Here is an 18,944-nt window from a genome sequence, read left to right as displayed (position 1 = left end):
CCTCCCTGGCCTCCTTCCCACCGTCCAGAAACAGCACTGTCCACCGGGCCGCCCCGCCCTGTCCACAGGCTACTTGGCGGTTGGTGATGGCACACGTGCCACCCCAATGATGAGGACAGGGCCGCTTCTTCTCCAGGCTCCTCCTCCCGCCTCTCTGTGCCACCTAGAGTCATAATTGCCTGGACCCAGTTGGTCTTGTTCCCCAGGTGGGGACCGTGTCTGTGCCGCGTTCCCGCTGCTCTGACACGCTAGGAGATCAGGAGTCTTGGCAAGTTGTCACGGGCTGTGGGCACTGCCTGACGCCAAGTCCCCAGGCTGGGAGACCGTGGTCATGGTCAGGGTCGTGCCTGTCCCCTCCCTCTCCCACAGAGGGCTTCGGAGAGCTCCGGAAGCACAAGAAGGGCGGAGAAGTGCGAGGCCTTCCTCCTCCTGGAGGCTTCCCCAGGCAACCGCTTCCTTCCTCCTCTTTTAGAACCAGAAGAGGATTGGGACCAAATTTAGCAAACAACCAAAAATGAAAATACAACCCGTATTTTAAAATCCGCTTCAACAGCTCCACCCGCTCAAAGGGAAGGTCTCCTCTGGGCCGTGTAGTTCTTCCCGGCAGCAGGAGAAGCAGCAGGGCCCGTCTGGGTTCTGGGGGAAGGGTCTTCTCCCCAAGGGCAGACCTCCCTACCCCACCAGCAAGTAGGGGACAATGAGGCCTCCAGGAGAGCAGGGCCAGGCAGGGGGCAGGTAGACCAAGTCCCAGGAAGCATCTCCTTGCCTTCTTGCTTCTGCCAATTCCTGGAGAGGAAGGATGTTTCTGGAAGCCACCTCAGAGACTAACCACAGCGGACGCGCCCTCCTTGGTGTGAGGCTACTTTTAGCACATTGTTCTGCTGTGCTTCGTGAGAAGCAGAGGGAAGCCCAGGGCCCAAACAATGTCCCTCACCTTATTATATCATAATAGCCACAAGTTATTAGGAGTGTATTATGTGTTAGGTGCTATACTAGGTTTTCCAAATTATTGCCAGGAATTCTGCATGAGTCATGCTGCTTCAGAGTTTCACAAAGGAACAAAGATAACTGGGAGCCAGGATGAGTGAGATGAATTTGTCAGCACCCATGTAAAGGCTTGTTTTGCATGAATGCCCTTCAAGAGGAGTCTTGATGAGCCGTCATGAAAGCAACTGTATCCTCTGGCTGCATTAATAGAGACAGAGCAATCAGTTTAAAGGAGGCCTTAATCTCACTGAACTCAGTTCCCATCGGCCCAAATGGGAACCATTCTCTGAGTCTCAGTTCCTTCTTCATGAGTTTGTCATGAAAATTAAGCAAGGTGATGTACGAAAAGCAACACAGTATCTCACCAGTAGCACACCCTTGGTATGTGGCCATAATTGCAATGGTTGTCATAAACCTTGGTGTGTAAAATAAAGTTGAGTTACTTCCCAGGAGTGGGAAGAGTCTGGGGATGCATGTCAACTTCGTGCATCTAAACCCCTGCTATGAAGGAGACCCATTCTGCATTTCCTCAGGGACAGAAGTGCATTCATCGGGCAAAAGCTCTCACAGAGCCAATTTCAGTCAAATGAAAGGAATTGTGACTACTGGAAGAAATACTTCCAAATGGCACTGTCTTTGCAAACTGAGAACTTAAGTAATATCTTCATATTCTTGTAGTTTCCAGGTTGCAGTGAGGTGGTATTTTATTAAAATAATCTGGGAAAGGCTCGGTATGGTGGGGCACGCCTGTAATCCCAGCAGCTTGGGAGGCTGAGGCAAGAGGATCTCAAGTTCAAAACCAGCCTCAGCAACTTAGCGAGGCTGGAAGCAACCTGGTGAGACCCCGTCATTAAATAAAAAAAATAAATAAATAAATAAAAAGGGCTGGGTATGTGACTTAGTGATAAAACGCCCCTGGGTTCAATCCCTGGTACCAAAATAAAATAAAGTAAAATAAAATAAAATCTGGGAAAATGAACCACCACCGGCCCCTCCCCTGCCCCCCACATCAGGACTGTGGTAGTAAGAATGGGAAGCCAGGCTCAAATGAGACCCTACCAATGTGGATCGCGTTTCCTCACTCTCCCAGACGAAAAGCCATTCCCAAGAGAGGCGGAGGCGCGGGAGAGCGTCCAGGGCCCTCCCTCCAGCCCAGCTTGCCCGGGCCTTGGAGGACAGACCACAGACACCCTGACGAGGACCCACGGAGTCCCATGCCAGGAGAAGAGGCCCAATGGAAGGTGTCATCAGGGTCTTGGGAGCCGAGTCTCAGGGAGGGACTGCTAGGGTTCCCCCTCAGCAATAGCAAGGTCGCCTGGCTCTGCTCTTCACAGTAGGGCCGATCTCACCGTCAGGATGTGGCAGAGTCCAGCCTCCCTGGACTTTTAATTAAAACCAGCTTTGAGTTGGATTCTCAAGGGCAAAACCTAGCAGCAAAAGACAGGGTGGGTGATGGGACAGAAGATGGGGCTCCCCTGGCTGTGTGGTGCTGGGTCACTGCTGTTGGTCTCTGGGCCTTCAGGCCCGCCTCAGGGTGAGTTCCATTGCACTGCAGCTCAGAGTCAGCAGCTTGGTGCCACAGGCCGGTGGCACCCTTCTTGCCTGGCCTCAAGGTCTCCATGGCCCAACAGACCTGGACCCTGTTGTTCTACCCCTGTTTTAATGAGGCCACATCTGGAGTGTATCTCCTCTGATCCCTGTTTTGTACAGTTCCTCACAGCTGGGTCCCCATAAATCAATTTGTTCTGCAGACAAGTTCCCAGAATTGTCCAGAATCATACACAGAAAGGCAGTTTTATTCCCGCTGGTTTCTGGTTCCAAGGAGTCTTCCAGACCCTGTGGCCTGCGAGATCGGCACAGGGTGGAGGTTCCTCCTGTGCCCGTCTGCAGGCACGAAGGATGAGCCAGCCCCGCCCAGTCGCCCTCTCAGGAAGCCGCGTCCCTGACTCTACAGCGAAAAGACTGAACTGAAGTGACCCCGCAAGCTCCCTGCAGCTCTTGGATTCAGTGTTCCCAGAGAGCTGAACCAATGATCAGGGAGAAAAGGAAAAGCCAATCCCTGCAGAGGGCGAGGGGAGGATGGGAGGCCTCACCGACCTCTCTTCTGTTCTGTTGGTGGCAACAGCACGGGATTTATGAAGAGCGACAGGTTCTCCTGTTGCTTCTAGCAGGGGTCAGGTCCCCAGGCTGTCTCTGGAACTGCCCATCTCCGAGTCCTTGTCTGCTCAGTCCCTGAGCGCAGATGCTGGATGCTGCCCAGGTGCTCCGTGCTCCCAGCTCCGCCCGCACATCTCAGGATGCTGGCGACCTCTCGGGGTGGCGCTAGGAAATTGTAGCACAGGAGGCTGATACGCACCGTCCGAGCAACCAAACAGAATTCGCACGGGAGACTGGACTACTGCAAATTTTGAATCCTTTTCAATGACAGATTTCTTTTCATGACCAATTTGTCATGTCCTCCCAAAAGCCAAAACTCAGTCCTTGATTGTTAGCCTACCTGTCACAGTTCAGATCTTAAATGTCCCCACAAAATTCAGGTGTGAAAAGCCTGGTTCCCCAGCCGATGGCGCCATTGGGAGGTGGTGTAAGGATTGTTTGAGGAAGTAGGTCACTGGGACCTTCCTTTTGAAGGTCTATTTTGTCCCCAGCCCCTGGCTGGAGTGACTGAGCTCCCCCGACCCTCTGTACTTCCTGGCTGCCAGGAGCTGAGCAACTTTCCTCTGCCACACTCTTCAGCCATGATGTTCGACCTCACCCCATGCCAGACCAATGGGCCCAGATAATCATGGACTGAGACCTCTGAAACTGTAAGCCAAACTACATCCTTCCTCCTCTAAGTTGGTTGTCTCCAAGTATTTTGTCACAGCAATGGAATACTAACACACTCCTAATAAGAATTTGGATTCAGACTCCACTTGGATGAATTTTTAAAGATGATTTATGTAAAAGAAATATGTGTACTTACCTTAAAAAGCCAAATAGTTCTCAAGGTTTATCATCAACTCAACAACCCCCTGTTCCACTTCCACCTCTCCTCACCCCTTGTCACCCCAGGTTAGGCTCCCGTGAGAGGCCCCACTCTCAACTCTTGCAAAACTACTTCTTCCTGGAGTTGCCTCTGTATTTCACTGATTAATCCTGCTTTCTCAGGACTTTTCAATTCTAGGCCATTATTCCTGACTTCCTACTATGGAAAATGAAGGGTTTTGTTCTCTTAAGCGACCAGCTATGTCCTTCTTGTCTCTCTCTCTGTCTCTCTCTCTCTCTCTCTCACACACACACACACACACACACACACACACACACACACTCAGCCTCTCCACACCCCTATGTGGTTCTGTCAGCCTGGAGGAGGGCGTCTGGGGTCAGCCTGAGCTGGTCTGGATGTCTCTGCAGTGATGCAGAATGGAGCCTGCTCCTCTGGTGAAATGCAGAATAATTAACACAGACATCTGCCTTCATTCCCTCCCGGAGTCCCCTGGAAGTCACATCCCACAAAGATGGTCTGAAGAAGCTAGGCTGTTGTGGGGCAAAGGATATTTGGGGACATATCCTCTCTGAGGGGCTGTCCTGGGACAGGGAGAGACGTGCTGGGTGGCCCCCACAGGGGTCCAGAGCAATAAGGGCAACCACAGTGACATCCAGCCTCATTAGGAAGCCACCCAGGAACAGATGGGGTGGCGTGTCCAGCGAGGACCTCCCCTCCTGGCAGAGGACCAGCTAGGGTCGGCTAGAGGCGAGAGGAAGGGTTCCTGCATGAGGAGGAAGGTGAATACGGGACTTCCTGAAGTCCCTGCAGAGTCTGAACCCAGTGCTTTGCCTTCTTTTATAACAGTTGGCAGTTTGAACCCAGCGGGGCCCTGCAATCAGCCGGGGCTGCCCAAGAGCCACACCCATCTGGCAATTTCTTTAGAGGAGGCTGAAACAGCCGTCTTAACAGTTGCATGCACAATCTCTTCCACTGACCTCTGCCTTGTAAAAGAACATTCGAGATGATTCACAAAGGAATCACGATCCTGCAGTTGGGACAGGACCCTCTGTCCCATGGGCTCCAACATCTGGAGATTGATGAGGGCTGGGTGGAGCAACAGCAGCTGGCTTGGTCACTGACTGTGACCTCTCTGGTGACAAAGCAGGAATCTTAAAAGGGAAAACAGCCCCGTTTTAAAGAGAAAGGGTAGAAGGTTGGCAGGGGCTCAAACGCAGTTCCACAGGAAAGGTGGTCCCCCAGAAGCTCTGCACGGGGCCCCTCGTCCCTGGCCTGACACTTGCACAAGAAGTGTGCTTGCCCAGAGACGTAAATCAGCACAGCCTCCTGTGTCTGCAAGGGGACAGGCTCATCATTCACGGTCATGACATGGCAGCAGTGTGGGGTGAGCGGGCCAAGAGTCAGACCTGGCCCGGGGTTGGAGTGTGTGGGCCGCGGGATTCCCAGTCGCCTCTCCTCCCCTCCGAAAGGCAGGACAGAGCAGTGACAACCCCATTACTGCCACTCACCAGCTGTGTGACCTCAGTCATGTTCCCTACCCTCCCTGAGCCCCAGCATCCTTCACCTCTAAAACCCGGGAATTGTGTGGACCAGCACCTGCCTCACAGGTGTTCTGAGAATAAAGTTCTCGAATTCATGTGCGAGAACGGAGCCCAGGCCCTGGTATGCTTGTTACTGTTATGATCAGCAGCCGCTGCAGACGGGAGGCCACAACCCTCACCAACCCCTCTTACAAGATCAGATGAGCTGATACTTATTTTTAAAATAGCCTCTAACGTTGTATATAAAGGTGAGAAATTTGGGGTCCAGTGCATTAAATCTCACAAACATCAAGAGATAGTGAGAGGCTGATTTTTCCATTCGACTCATCCTGTAGCTCTGATACACCATGTGACAAAGTCTTCAGAATTTTTATCAAGACTGGAAACTAATTTGACTTTACAACTCACGTAGCATAGCAAAGCAAAAATTTTAAAGGTGCAGTTTAAAAGGAGAGAGGACCATTTAACACTTGAAGGAAAAGTGCAAACCCAGGTCAAGTTCAGAACGCTGATTACTAAATGGTGAAGTTGGCTGTCCCTACCCTACTGTGTGACCTCAGGCAAAACCCATCCCTCGCTGGCCTCAGGTTCCCCACCTGTCACATTTGGCACCAGGTCATCTCTGGGTGCCTTCCAGGTCTCCCATCCCAGGGCTCTCTGACTTGGGGGATTTACTGGGCCAACAGACTTGGCCCCACAAAAGCACTGTCACATCTCCTGAGCCAACACCTCCACCTAGTGTGTCGTGCAAGGAAGACACGCCTGCCTGGCTGGCCAGGAGCTTTCTCCTCTTACTCCCACCCTTCAGACCTTGCCACTACGGCCGGGGGTTGTGGCTCAGTGGTAGAGCACTTGCCTAGCATGTGTGAGGCACTGGGTTTGATTCTCAGTGCCACAAATAAATAAGTAAAATAAAAGTTCATTTACAACTAAAAAATTAATTAAAAAAAAAGGATCTTGCTACTCAAAATATGTTCCACAAACAGGAAGCAATGGCCTCCCCTAAGAGTTTATGGGACACGCAGAACCTCAGGCCCCATCCTGCAGCTAAGGACTCCAAATCTGCTTTCAAACAAGAAGCCAGCTGATCCCCCACAGTGCACATTAAAGTGTAAAAAGCACTACTTTAATAGAAAGGAAAAGAGAAGCTGGTCAATGCAGGACATTTCAGAGTAAGAGAGACTCAATCCATAAAGAAGTCCGGAACTGACCCACATGAACAAAACACATTTCCTAATGTCCTATGCTGTGTGCCAGGGACTAGCCTAAGCCCTCACCTGTTCACTGTTATTTAAATCCTCACGACCACCCCAATCCCAACCTCATGATCTCCACTGTATGGATAAAGTCCCGCCTAGTTAAGATGTGCCAGGTGGATCCCAGCCAGGCCGATCAGTTCTTTCTGGGTAACTACTAACCTGATCCCTGCCAGGATCTCTCATCAAGGAGAACGTTCCTGAAAAGGAGACTGAGACACAGGGCGATGCTCTTCAATCAACGAAGACCCCATCTGCGCTCATTCACATCCGACTGGCATAAAAACAAAGCGGTCCCCATTCACACTGATGGGTCCTTTTTTCAATCATTCACATCGACTCTACCAAGGTGATGAGGCTGACCTGGGGTCATTCCGAAACCAGAATCACAGAGGAAAGCTGCAGTCTGCTGCAGCCCAAAGTCTGACGCTGACATAAATGATCAGATATCATTAATGTGCACGCTTGAGGAGTGAATTTCATATGGACCCACAGGTGTGATGAAAATTTTTAATGACATAAACACGTTTTAAAGTCAGACTGGTCATTACGAAAAGCAACCAGCCATCCCCCTGCTAGGCACTGTTGGAAGTCCTCTTTCAGGTTTATATTTATCTTGGTAAATCAAATTGTTTGAGATTTCAGCTTTGGTTAGTCCCCTCTGGCCAAAATGAACGTGACAAGAGTTTTGATGGTGTAGCAACACATAACCCCAAAACATTCTTTATTAAATAAATCAAGACCATCTCCAGAACTGAAGGAATCAATATAACAAGGTTCTTGTGTCCACACTGAGAAAATACTAACCCAACATTTGAGGTCGTACCAGTTTGTGCGAAATACATGACAAATATCTTCATACCTGGGAAACCCTGTGAGTACCAAAATAAAATATTTATCTTTTTTTTTTTTTTTGCTAATGAGAATAAAAAGTACAACTATAGAATATACATCTGGATAGAAAAATATTATAAGGTTTTAATTTTCCAAATACCAAACAACCTCTTATGATTACCCTTGGAAAATAGGGTATTTGGGAAAACATTTTAAGTTTTCAAAATCAGTACAAAGTTTATTCACATTTCTTACTAAATCCAACATGTTCACAAATAGTGAAGTTATTTCCTTAAAAAAGCAGAGCAGCCGAGTCTTTGGTGGGCTATGTCACTTCACTGACAAGTCTGTTGGGCACAGAGTCCAGAGGCCCTTAATCGACTCCTCGGCACAGTGACGCTTCATGACATACGCTCCTTGAAGAACCATTTCTGATCATCCGAGTTGGTGCAGTCTCGTAAGAGTGGCATGGAACTGTCGCTGAACTCCTCCTTCACAGCCTGGACACATTTCTTGGATTGTTCGTGAAATAAAGAACCATCCTACAAATGATAACAGACATTGACTGTTCAATACAAGTGACCCCTCGGAAAAGCCTCTTTTCTCTTAAAACAAGTTCTGAAGAGTTCAGGGTGTGATTTTTTTCATTATTTCAAAAATATTTATTGCAGGGTCAACTGTAAATATGAATTGCAGGGTGATGGCAACTCAGGACTGCCCCCTGTGGGCAGAACTACAGGAGGCAAGCGCAGACTATAGGTGCCTGCCCTGCGTGGGGCCGATGGCGCCACCTGCTGGCTGCTCACAGGATCTGTCAGACCCTACATTTCATCCCTATTCCGTTTTGCTTGCTGAAGGGAAACCACAAAGATCCTTTATCTCTTTCACTTCTCTTAGGTCAATCAGTTCCATCCCTGGTGATCTCTTCCTCTTATATACTTAAACACAGTCAGGATACTTGGCCACAGCCCAGTAGGGTGAGCAGGCAAGTTCCCTGGCCATATGGCCTAGTTCCTCACCTGTTACCAAGGCCCCAGGTGTGGTGAACTTAATCATGGCCAAGCAGCAAACAGGTAGGCCAAGCAACCTGCCAGCTGCAGGGGAGAGAAGGCCAGGAAACAAAATCAGATGCAATAGGCTTCTGATGCTGTTAACCTGGAACACTCTTCGAGGCGCTCATAGTTGCTTTCAGAGTCACTTAAAAGTAAATAATTAAATAAAGTCTTCCCTGCTCACCCTTCTAAACTTACTTCTCCTTAAATGGTCACTGAGATTTAAGATAAAATTTTTAATGATACGTCAAACCAATTTTATTGCTTCGAGTTCACATTACTCCTCCTTGGGGACATAGCTCAGCTTATGGTTGGAAGGAAAGCATGGGGAAGGGCATTAAAGAACAGGCTTTGGGGGGCAGCCTCAAGTATTTCTTCCTATTTTCTTATAGCAAATAGCCCTACAGCGCTTGACATTTCTGGGCAGAAATTGCAAATTCCATTGCCAATTATAACTTTTTTTTCAATAGGAAAATATATTCTAACTTTTCGTCATACTTCGGATTAACCCATTTATAAACAGTATAGAAGAATCTTGCCTTCTCTGAGGCCAGGCTGGGAATGAAAGTTTCCCAGGGAGATAAAAGATACCTAATCTTTTCTATCAAATTATTTTCTTTGGACGTATTTCTCCAAGTGCTTTTTAAAGTCCTGCTGCAGTGCGTCAGGACTAGTGCCTTCTGGGCCTGAAATAACCCCGTTCTGAATCAGCAAGGAGTGTTTGGAGAGCCAACTGCATCCCAGAGTATCTTTCCTGGTTGTAATACCACAAGTAACAACTCGCCTCTATAGAGCTTCACTGTTTCCAAAGACCCAACATTTCTGGGTACACACTAAATCCTCAGAGTAAAACAAGACAGTAATTACTGTGCCCATTTTAGAGCTGGGAAAGAGGAGGCTTAGAGAAATGCGGTGTCGAGTACCCGGATCTAACCTCAGCTCCTCACCCATTCCATCTCCAGATAACGCTGGCTAGAGCTTCACTTCCTCCTACATGGACCCTGTATCTCAGGGTAATGGGAAGGACAGAAGCGGGGAAGGACAGAAGGGGAGAAGGACATGCTCCTGACCCGGGATGCTGTGGACACTTACACCACAGCCACCTCCTCGGGTTCACAGGGCAGTTCCTGCTCTGCCAGAGTAGGTTGACCTGAGACCCCAGGACTCCACCAGGGAGAGCTCCAACTTCCACGCTCCCCCGACAGACCCAGACTGAGGGCAGGGAAGGGCTGAGTGCTCACTGACCTCCCGAAGGAGAAACTTCTGGTCCTCGGGGACGCGGTCCTCGCAGAGTTGCATGATGAGGACATCGGCTCCCGCCTCTACTGCAATGCAGGCCTCTGGCTGGTGGGTGTTATAGCGTATCTCCTTCTGGGATGTGTACTCGAAAAACTAAAAGCAGAGCAAGCAACACGTCAGCTACCTGCTGATGGGCGGAGGGGAGCCCACTGACCTGGAGCCCACGCAGCTGTGTGGCTGGTGTCAAGCACTCTCCCTCACCACACTGATCAGACTCCAGCCCCTCCTGCAGCTCAGCTGACCTCTACTGCAGTGTGTGACAGGTACCAATGGAGTGGCCCCTACTGGTGCCTGTTTCACTTGCTGGATGGTGAGAACAGGCTGGTGCTGGGCAGGAAAGAAAACGCTACACCTGGGGGCACTGTCTGTGACCTGGACCAGCCGCTCCCTCTCCCTTCCCTCAGTCTATCCCCCCATCCAATAAAATGATATTAAGGGACCTGGAAACTAGAAAGTACCATGCAGGGCAGGCAGCAGGACCACAAGACTTGGGAAGACTTGGCCTATCCATGTGCCCAGAACTATCTACAGCCCTTGGGAAAATACTGGATCCTGGCCCCACCCCAGAGGGGGATAAAGCCCCTTCTATCTGGGCTAAAGGAGCAGCATTTTTTACATGACACCCATCTGTCCCCCCACCACTGACACAGGTGTCTGTCCTAAGGCCTGTGGAGCAAAGCTTCTCAGACATGTCTCCCTCCCTGGGAGCTGCAGAGCGGGAGGCTGGGATTTGGTGGGGTGGATGGGTCTGAGAATCTGCAGCTCTAAGCTCCCAGGGAAGCTGACAGGACAGGTCAGCTACCATCAGCTTTGAGGAACACTGTTCTAAGAAGTGAGGAAAGCCTCAACAATTAGAGGTAGCAGTGGTCCAGATGACCATTTTACTGCTGACCATAAGGAGATTAGCAATCCAGTGGAATCGGGGTGAATCTGCATTGGAAGAAAACTGCCGAACCTCCCCCTCCCGTCATCTCCAAGTGCCTGATACGCCTTAGCTCAGTAAAGCTTTGGTGGTCCACAGCCAACCCACCTCCTAGCCCTGCACTCTCTGCTGGGTCCACCTGCCTTCCTGGGCAGAGATTCCTGTTCTGGTCCTCAGACCCTCTAAGACTATCTCCCCTTCTCAGTCTGATGAATCCAAAAAGATCCACCTGGGAGCTCCAGAGATAGCTCCTCTTGGAGAGCGCTCGCCTAGCATGCGTGAGGACCACAGTTTGAATCCCCAGACTGGCAAAAAGATCCGCCTGGGCTCCCAGCTAAGACAAGTTCCCTAAACACCATTTTGAAGAACAGCACTGTTTATGAAAACCTATAATTCCATTTAAGAATTAATTCTAAGGAAATCATCCAAAATGCAAATCTGGTTTTTTTTTTTCCCTTCCTTCTTTCTAAGTGAAGATGTTAGTGGAAGAGTTGTTTATAATTACAAAAATAGGGAGACAACCAGTTATCTAAACAGCAAAACAGGCACACAATTAAATATCTTTGGGAATGATGTTCTCAAAGAACACCTAATAACATAAGTATGATAAAGTTAAAATAAAATACGTAGGCATTATGATAACAACCATTTAAAAGACACACTATAAAACTCATGTATAAACAAAGACGGGAAGATCTTAACTGTAGTGGTAGTCTCTCTGAGGCTCCCCATTCACTCCCTGCTTCTACTTTTTAAATTTCCCGTGTTCTGTAATGAGCATTTCTTACTTCTATAATGAAAAAAAAAAAAAAATCAAAAAAATTTTTTAAAAAATTGAAGTGCTAGGGATGGAACCCAGGGCCTCGCACATGCTAGCACATGAACTACAACCCCAAGCCCCAAATCAGATATTTGACACTTTTTTAAAGTACACAGCTTTGCCCCACGTTCCTCTTTCAAGGCCCACACCTACCTGGTTCTGGCCCAGGCCGTGACAGACGTAGAGAATGACCTGGTGCCCTATGACTTGGTTCTCATCCGGAGGGTTATAGTCGAAGCAGTAGTCTTTTAATCCTTTGTTCTGGAGCTAAACCAAACGAAAAGATGGCATTTTGGTCTAGATGGGGACACATCAAGAGATCCCACATCAGGCTCCAAGGAGGGCAAACAAAACAAGAGGAGAGTCTGCCTCAGATCTGGCTCCAGGGAGAAAGCTTTCTCCTGTAGAGCAGTCCAGCTTGACGGTGTCTTTCCATTCTCAACGGTCCAAGCAATCTTTACCCCATTTTAGGATGATCAATCTGAAGATCGAGAGATTGACCTTTCCAGACCCAAAGCTCCTCTTTCTTTCAGAATAGCAGCTTTATTGCTGTACTGCTCCAAATATATCTGGGTTATAGCCTTGAACTGAGATTAACTAAGCAAACTAAATCAAGCTGGTGATACAGAGAAAAGGACTTTTAAAAATGTCTTCAGAGCATAGTATGTTTGATAATGTTTCCTCAGTGAAATATATTCAATAAGCAAGCAGAACTGCATGGAAATTTTAAACTTCTTTCAGTATAACCCTGGCATTGTAATACTGTATTATTGTTTGAAAACTATTTATTTTGGGATAAAGCAAGTTAGGTTTTTCTGAGTTTTTTTTTGGTTTTTTGCTTTTTTTTTTCCCCCCCCCGGTAGGGATACTGGGGATTCAACCCAGGGGTGCTCTACTGCTAAGCTATATCCCCAGCCCTTTTTATTTTTTATTTTGAGACAGGATCTCAGTAAGTCTCCCAGGCTGGCCTTGAACTTGAGATCCTCCTGCCTCAGCCTCATGAGTAGCTGGGATTACAGGTGTGTGCCATCTTGCCTGGCAAGTAAGTATGTTAATGTTATCATAAACCAAGATTTTCAGTGTAAGAAAAAAGAAAGAAATGTATTACATCAAAGAAGCAAAATCTTACTAGATTTGAATTTAAGATGTTAATATAAGCTCATGATTTTTTTTTCTCAAAAATATGTATGTCCTTTCTGAGCCACTGAAAACTTCAGAGGTGTCTGGGCTGCATGGTACTACCTCCTATGTGGAGTGCACTGGTCACTGGAACGTGCAGAATCCAAACTGAGATGAGATCTATGTATAAAATACATGCCATATTTTAAGACTTACTATTTTAAAAAGAATAAAAAATTAATTTTTCTTAATTTTTATATCAACTATATGTTGAAATTGGAATGTTGAAATTTTTGATATGCTGGGTTAACTATGTTATTAACTTTGCTTGCTTCTTCACTTAATAAGGTTGCTAACATTTTTAAAATGACTTATATGGCTCACATTACATTTCTGTGGGATCACATGGAGTGATCGGCCCCATCAGGCTCCGCGTGGACTTGGATTGCTGTTCCTTGCCAAAAGGACAGGGCTTCTGGGGGGAAGGGAAGGAAATATTTAAGGTGAACATGGGATAACTTGGCCAGAATTAAGCAAGCAATCAAAGCCAATGTAATGGGGTCAAAGGTCACAGAAACCAAAATCAAAAGGTTTCCATTAACCAAAGATAGAACAATTTAAATATTGAAAAAAAAAAGACTGAATCAATTGAAATACATTGGCCATGCACACATGGTATCTTTGTGCTGCTATAACAGAATACCATAGACCAGGTAACTTATAAAAAACAGAAAGTTATTTCCCCACAGTTCTGGGGACTAGGAAGGCCAAGATCAAGGCACCGACATCTGATGAGGACCTCCTCACGTGTCCTTACATGGTAGAAGGCAGAAGGGTGAGACCATGAACCCATTCCCACAAGCACTTATTATAGCCCACTAGTTTACACTGATACTCTAGAAAAGAAAGAGCCAAAGAAAAGATGAGCCAACGAACAAAAAACCCCCACTGGACACAACTGTAGGAAACTAGGGAAATCAAGAGAAAGGCATAAGAATTTATCAGGCCTCTTCTGTATGAAAACCTAAATTATATGGATATCAACATCTTGGTTAATAGGGGAATGTTCTTTTTTATTTTTTACAGAAAAATTACAGCTAATAAGTGCAGAAGAAATTAAAGAATGAGAAAAATCATCATTTAGCAATTGCATTTGAAATAACAGATCCAGGCAATGGCTAGCGATGGCTACCAAACCAATACGCAGAGCTGACAGCAATTCTCTCAAGATCATCCAGGCCATGGTTACCCATCAACCCACGGGAGCACCCTATCACTAAAAGCAAGATGGCCAGCCCTTCTGTGCTCCTGATGTGGCACTATGTGAACACGTCCACCGGGGTTCTCCTCCCTGACTCCAGTCAAACCTTTAGACCTCACTCCCATGGTAAGGGGACTGGGGCTGTAGCTCAGCAGTAGAGCTCTTGCCTTGGATGTGTGAGGCACTGGGTTCGATCCTCAGCGGCACATTAAATACATAAATAAATAAGTAACTAAGTAAAGGTTTTATGTCCATCCAACTAAAAAAAAAAAAAAGTTTTTAAAGAAAGAAAGAAAATGTGGGAAGAGAGGAGCAACTTCCAGACAGCACGGAGAAACCAAGAGTCATTCTGAGTGAGACGCTGCGCACACAACCCATCCTGTGTTTTTCAACAACTTAAAAGTATTAACAGCAGAAGAAGAAAAAGGGAAGGGGACCTAAATTAAAAGAGACCTTGGAAACAAGACGTGATGGGCAAACACGTGTGAGGTTTGCTTGGTTTCCCGTTGGGATTAGCCAACCACCTGCGGAGGAATTCGAAAAAATCAGGGGAATATGGATTAGAGACAGAGAGTCAACGACATCAAGAAATCAGTGTTTTCTTCATTAGGTGTGGTGAAGTCTGCGGTTTTCTAAGACAAGGTCCAAATTTCATGAAGCTGTATGCAGAAGTGCACAGCAGCGACAAGACACGATGCCCAGGGTTTGCTTACAAGAGAGCAAAGTGTGGAGGGTGAACAGGGCAGAGGCAGAGAGGCAGGATCTTGAATACTCTAGAATCAGGACTCGTTCATTATGCCATTCTCTCTGCCTTTCTGTACTCTGAACATTGTCCTAATGAAAACAGAATTTAAAAGTGATGTCTTGCTTTGTCATTTATCCAGGACCTCCAGAACAATGCCAGCACTTCTGGTAAAACATCAGCAGCGGCAACCTCACTGAGAGGGGGCGATTCCTTGCAAAAGCCAAAGACACTGGCATCTCAGCCGGCCTCACAACAGAAACATTTCTTTTAGGTTTTCCGAAAGACTAGCAGTGACTTTCTTCCCCCCACCGTTGCCTCTGTGGACTCGTAAGTTAGGAATGGAGACCAGAAGTAATGGGATAAGGTATCAGTAAAAATTAGGACGTGGAAACACCCAAGCAAGCCTCAGTTTCCTCATCTATAACATGGCAGACTCATGCTTGCCAATTTCCAGGAGACTTCCAGCTCTGACATTTTGGACCCAAGGTCCGGACACCCCCGGGGTGAGCAAAGGACTATGGATGAGAAGGTGGGAGGGGCGTGGTCCCCACAAAGGGACCCAGGGAACTCCACACCCACCACAGCCGCATTGCTCACCATCCCAAAGAAGCCAGGCCTGTCCTCAGGCACGTGCAGTTCTGGATACACGGTTTCCAAAAACCACCTGAAGTCCTTGCACTGGAGCTTGGCCCGGAGCTGCTTCCTCTCTGTCACATCACCGAAGGGTTCCTGGAAGACAACACAGGGGTGAGTCCCCGCGGGTCCTGTAGGTTCCTATCAAAGTCCCTCTTCATGGGTGCTCACCTACCACTACCACTTTTACTGGCACCTACTGCATGCTGGGCACCGGGAAGAAGACAAAAGGAGCTGCCATCCTTGAGGTGGCACATCGTATGAGAGTCTGTTCACGCAGAAAACTCCATCCCCAGGTGCTCCAGCTACAGGGAAGGGCAAGCTGGTGCATGAGGGTAGGAGACAGTGCTCCTGCTGATGGAGCCCAGGAACCAAACCCTGGGGCCACGGTGGCATCCACAGTCCTGTGCACCAGCACAGAGCCTGTAACCACAGAGTCCTCCTCAGACCCGACCAGAGGAACACCAATCTCACCATGACATAGGCTGTGGCATTTGGATCTACTATTAATCCCTGAACACTCACTTTCAAACACAGGTATGCATCCCAGACGCCATCATGAGTGAAAATCTACATGCTCAATATATTCAAGTATAAATATATATGCACTGTGGCTAGGATAAAATGCTGCAGTAAAAAAAGCTTTAATTAGATAATTACATAAAGCAAGCCTGTATTTAATGTGGTAAACGTTCAGCCAAAAGAACATAGCTGAGGGCTGAGACTGTCCCTGCAGTATCGTGTTAAACTACTAAAAATTGGCAAGTGGAATATTTAACAAAGTGGCAATAAAAAGTAAATGTTTGAAAAAAAAAAAAAATTCTGGTTTCCACTCCTTCGCAGAAGTTCTTCTTTGATGAGAGTCACACTACCCTCCTCCCCGACCTTGAACCGAAAATACATTTTAGCTCTCAGCTCACTGGCCATTCAGTCTAAAGGTGCAGATTCTCCAGGAAACATCAGGAACGGGAACTGTGGGTTCCAGACCTGGTGAAGTGAGGAGCAGATATTTTACTCTGAAGCACAAGGCAAGAAAGAGGAAGTGGAGACTGAAAACCAGGGAACCCCAAGGTGGAGAGGGCCCAGTGGGAGGCCAGGCTGAGAGGCCCCAGACTCTGCAGAGCAGGGCAAGAGGTGCTAGAGCAGCCAGGCCTTATGCCCCGTGCTCCCCCATCAGCCATGAGGCCTTGGGCAGGCTCGGTAAGCCTCCCCACCAGAGCTTCAGTTTGCTCATCTATGTAACTGCTACCCTGCAGGGCTACTGTGGCGACTCAGAAGAGATTTTCATCACGTCTTAAAGCAAGACCTTCTTGTGTAGCCAAGTGGCCTTCAGTTATGCAAACATGGGACACACAGTACCCTGGCCTGGGGCATGCAAAGCTGGTCTCTGACAGACAGTGCAGAGATGGTGGAGGCCATTGTGTCTGAAGCCCAAGACCTTGTGGTACAGAAGGGCAGATTTCCCATCCACAGGTCTCGGGAGCAAGGGCAGAAGAGGGTGCTGTCTGAGGCAGACTACTAGCCCCTGAGATCCCTCGCCTAAGAAGGAACAGCCTGGCTGATACCCAAGTTCTCACAGGGCCTCAGTGTGGGGTCATGGGCTCATCTCAGCAGTGTGTGGCTGGCATTCACGAGGAGAAAACCAACAGAGCTGAAACCTTAGCACACCATGGGGACATCTCTGTCACTGGGCAGAGAGAATTCAGCAAGGCCTTGGATGGGAGGTAGACCAGCGCTGTCAGGCGAAAGGCCCTGTCTTCCACAGCCATGACATCCAGGAGGAAGGGAGGCAGGAGTGAGCTGGCCACCCTCCAAGTCTGTCTGGAAGATGGAAGCAGGAGAATAAGCCTCCGGGTTCTTGGACAATTCAAAGAGGCTCCGAAGAAGCCTGGAGCAGGAGACGAGAGAACTCTAGCTAAGGAGGTGGGCCTGCCCCTGGGCAAGGCTCTCAGATAAAAACACCATGCCTTTGCACATACCCTGGGCGTGCATTCAACCATACGGGATACAAAGAGGAAAGGGGTAACATGGGTACCTGACCCAGCATGTGACACTACGTACCCCAGACTGGCTACATGGGCATGGTCACGACACTGGTATTCGATACTGGTTCTGTATATGTAAATCCACCTACTTGCTAAAGTTCATTCATAAACGCCAAAACTTGTGGGTTTTTTTTTTTTTTTTTTTTTTGCATTTTCACAGAGGTTCAAGGATAAAAAAGTTTAAGTTGCCCCCACTCACGTTCCCAAGCAGGTGGAGCAAGGCAGTGCCCAGCCTTATCGTTCCAGCTGCCATATATAAGTAAGCATACTTTCTATGTTGGGCTTCATATTTTCATTTTTTCTGAGCCTTGTGTTGGTGGCATCATCCACCATTCTCAACCGGCCCTGATCATAATGCCAAGGTACTATCTACAGTTCCTATGTGCAAAAAGTTTGAGGTGTGCCTTAGGGAGAAAATACCTGTCAGGCGAGCTTCACTCAGGCATGCGCTTGGTTCAGGCATGAGTTACACTGTACTTGGCCCTGAGCGCAATGGTAGTCAATCAACAGCGTATGTAGAAAAGGATGTCTTCAAACAGAAATGCACATGAAATAAGGTTCCTTACCTAGCAGTTGATAAAACCACCGTGACCTGGCTTTGCAGGAACCCAACTCCTATGCGCCCCAGGAGTTCACTAATCCAGTGTTTGCAGTGGCTTTTCGGAGCTTGGCTACTGTGAGTGAGAACTGACTGTATGGGGTTACTATATATGGAGGAATAAAGTTTCCCCTCACTTGTATCATCCGGGCCCATCCTGTCCCCTATTCTGGAGCCAGATCAATTATTAGCTGCTTTGTCCAGCGGAGGCCAGGTAGAGTGCGGTGGTGAGGACTCACCAGGCGTGCGCGGGGGTTGCGGTGGTAGTAGATCTCTTTATATTCATCCATCCACACTTCAGCTGCCCGGACGCTGTTGGCCAGTGCCTTGTTGCGGGAGTAGGGAGCTTGCTTGGGGAAAACGTGGCCCACGTGGGAGCATGGGTGTGTTTCCAGAGTCCCGCCACACTGCCAGATCTGCACACAGAGCAGAGGAGACACCGGAGCAGTGAGCAAGGAAAGAGCCGCCTGTTCGCAATGTCTACTGAGCACAGAGAAGTCTTGATGGACACTGCCAAGAGACTCGGCCTCCACAAGGCAGGAGGCCGCCTATCCAGCATGCTCATTAGCACAGAATGCAAATAAAGAGCACAAAATCTGCCCCAAGGATAACACATTGCAACCAAGACCCCAAAGTCCATGCACTAACAGCCAGGCACTAGATGTGCAGAAGGGTCCCCAGGGACGTCACCGGCAACCCACTCACTCGTTATGTGAAACAAGCTTGGTTACCTGATTGCCTAGCCACAGAAGATAGGAAAGCAGCGAGGAAGAAGAGAGGTTTGGAAGAGATAGAGGAAGAGCTTCTAGAAGCAGGCAGAGAAGCCTGGAACCTGGGGAAAAG

The 18,944-nt window shown here is 48.1% G+C and overlaps 1 protein-coding gene across 1 annotated transcript in view; it reads right to left on the bottom strand.

The window, feature by feature from the left end:
- Nucleotides 1-7,480: 7,480 nt before the first annotated feature.
- Nucleotides 7,481-18,944, bottom strand: part of GALNT12 (polypeptide N-acetylgalactosaminyltransferase 12) — a 30,377-nt gene continuing 18,913 nt past the window's right edge. The window contains exons 6-10 of the mRNA XM_079113320.1: nucleotides 18,341-18,517; nucleotides 15,423-15,554; nucleotides 11,854-11,967; nucleotides 9,905-10,051; nucleotides 7,481-8,149 (exon numbers count right to left, since the gene is read on the bottom strand). Of these exons, the coding sequence (XP_078969446.1) occupies nucleotides 8,009-8,149; nucleotides 9,905-10,051; nucleotides 11,854-11,967; nucleotides 15,423-15,554; nucleotides 18,341-18,517 (711 nt within the window). The 3' untranslated portion in view covers nucleotides 7,481-8,008. The remainder of the gene's footprint in view (nucleotides 8,150-9,904; nucleotides 10,052-11,853; nucleotides 11,968-15,422; nucleotides 15,555-18,340; nucleotides 18,518-18,944) is intronic.

This window comes from Sciurus vulgaris (assembly GCF_902686455.1).
Source record: "Sciurus vulgaris genome assembly, chromosome: 15".
NCBI classification, from domain to species: Eukaryota; Metazoa; Chordata; class Mammalia; order Rodentia; family Sciuridae; genus Sciurus; species Sciurus vulgaris.
This window is presented reverse-complemented; position numbering and strand designations above follow the sequence as displayed.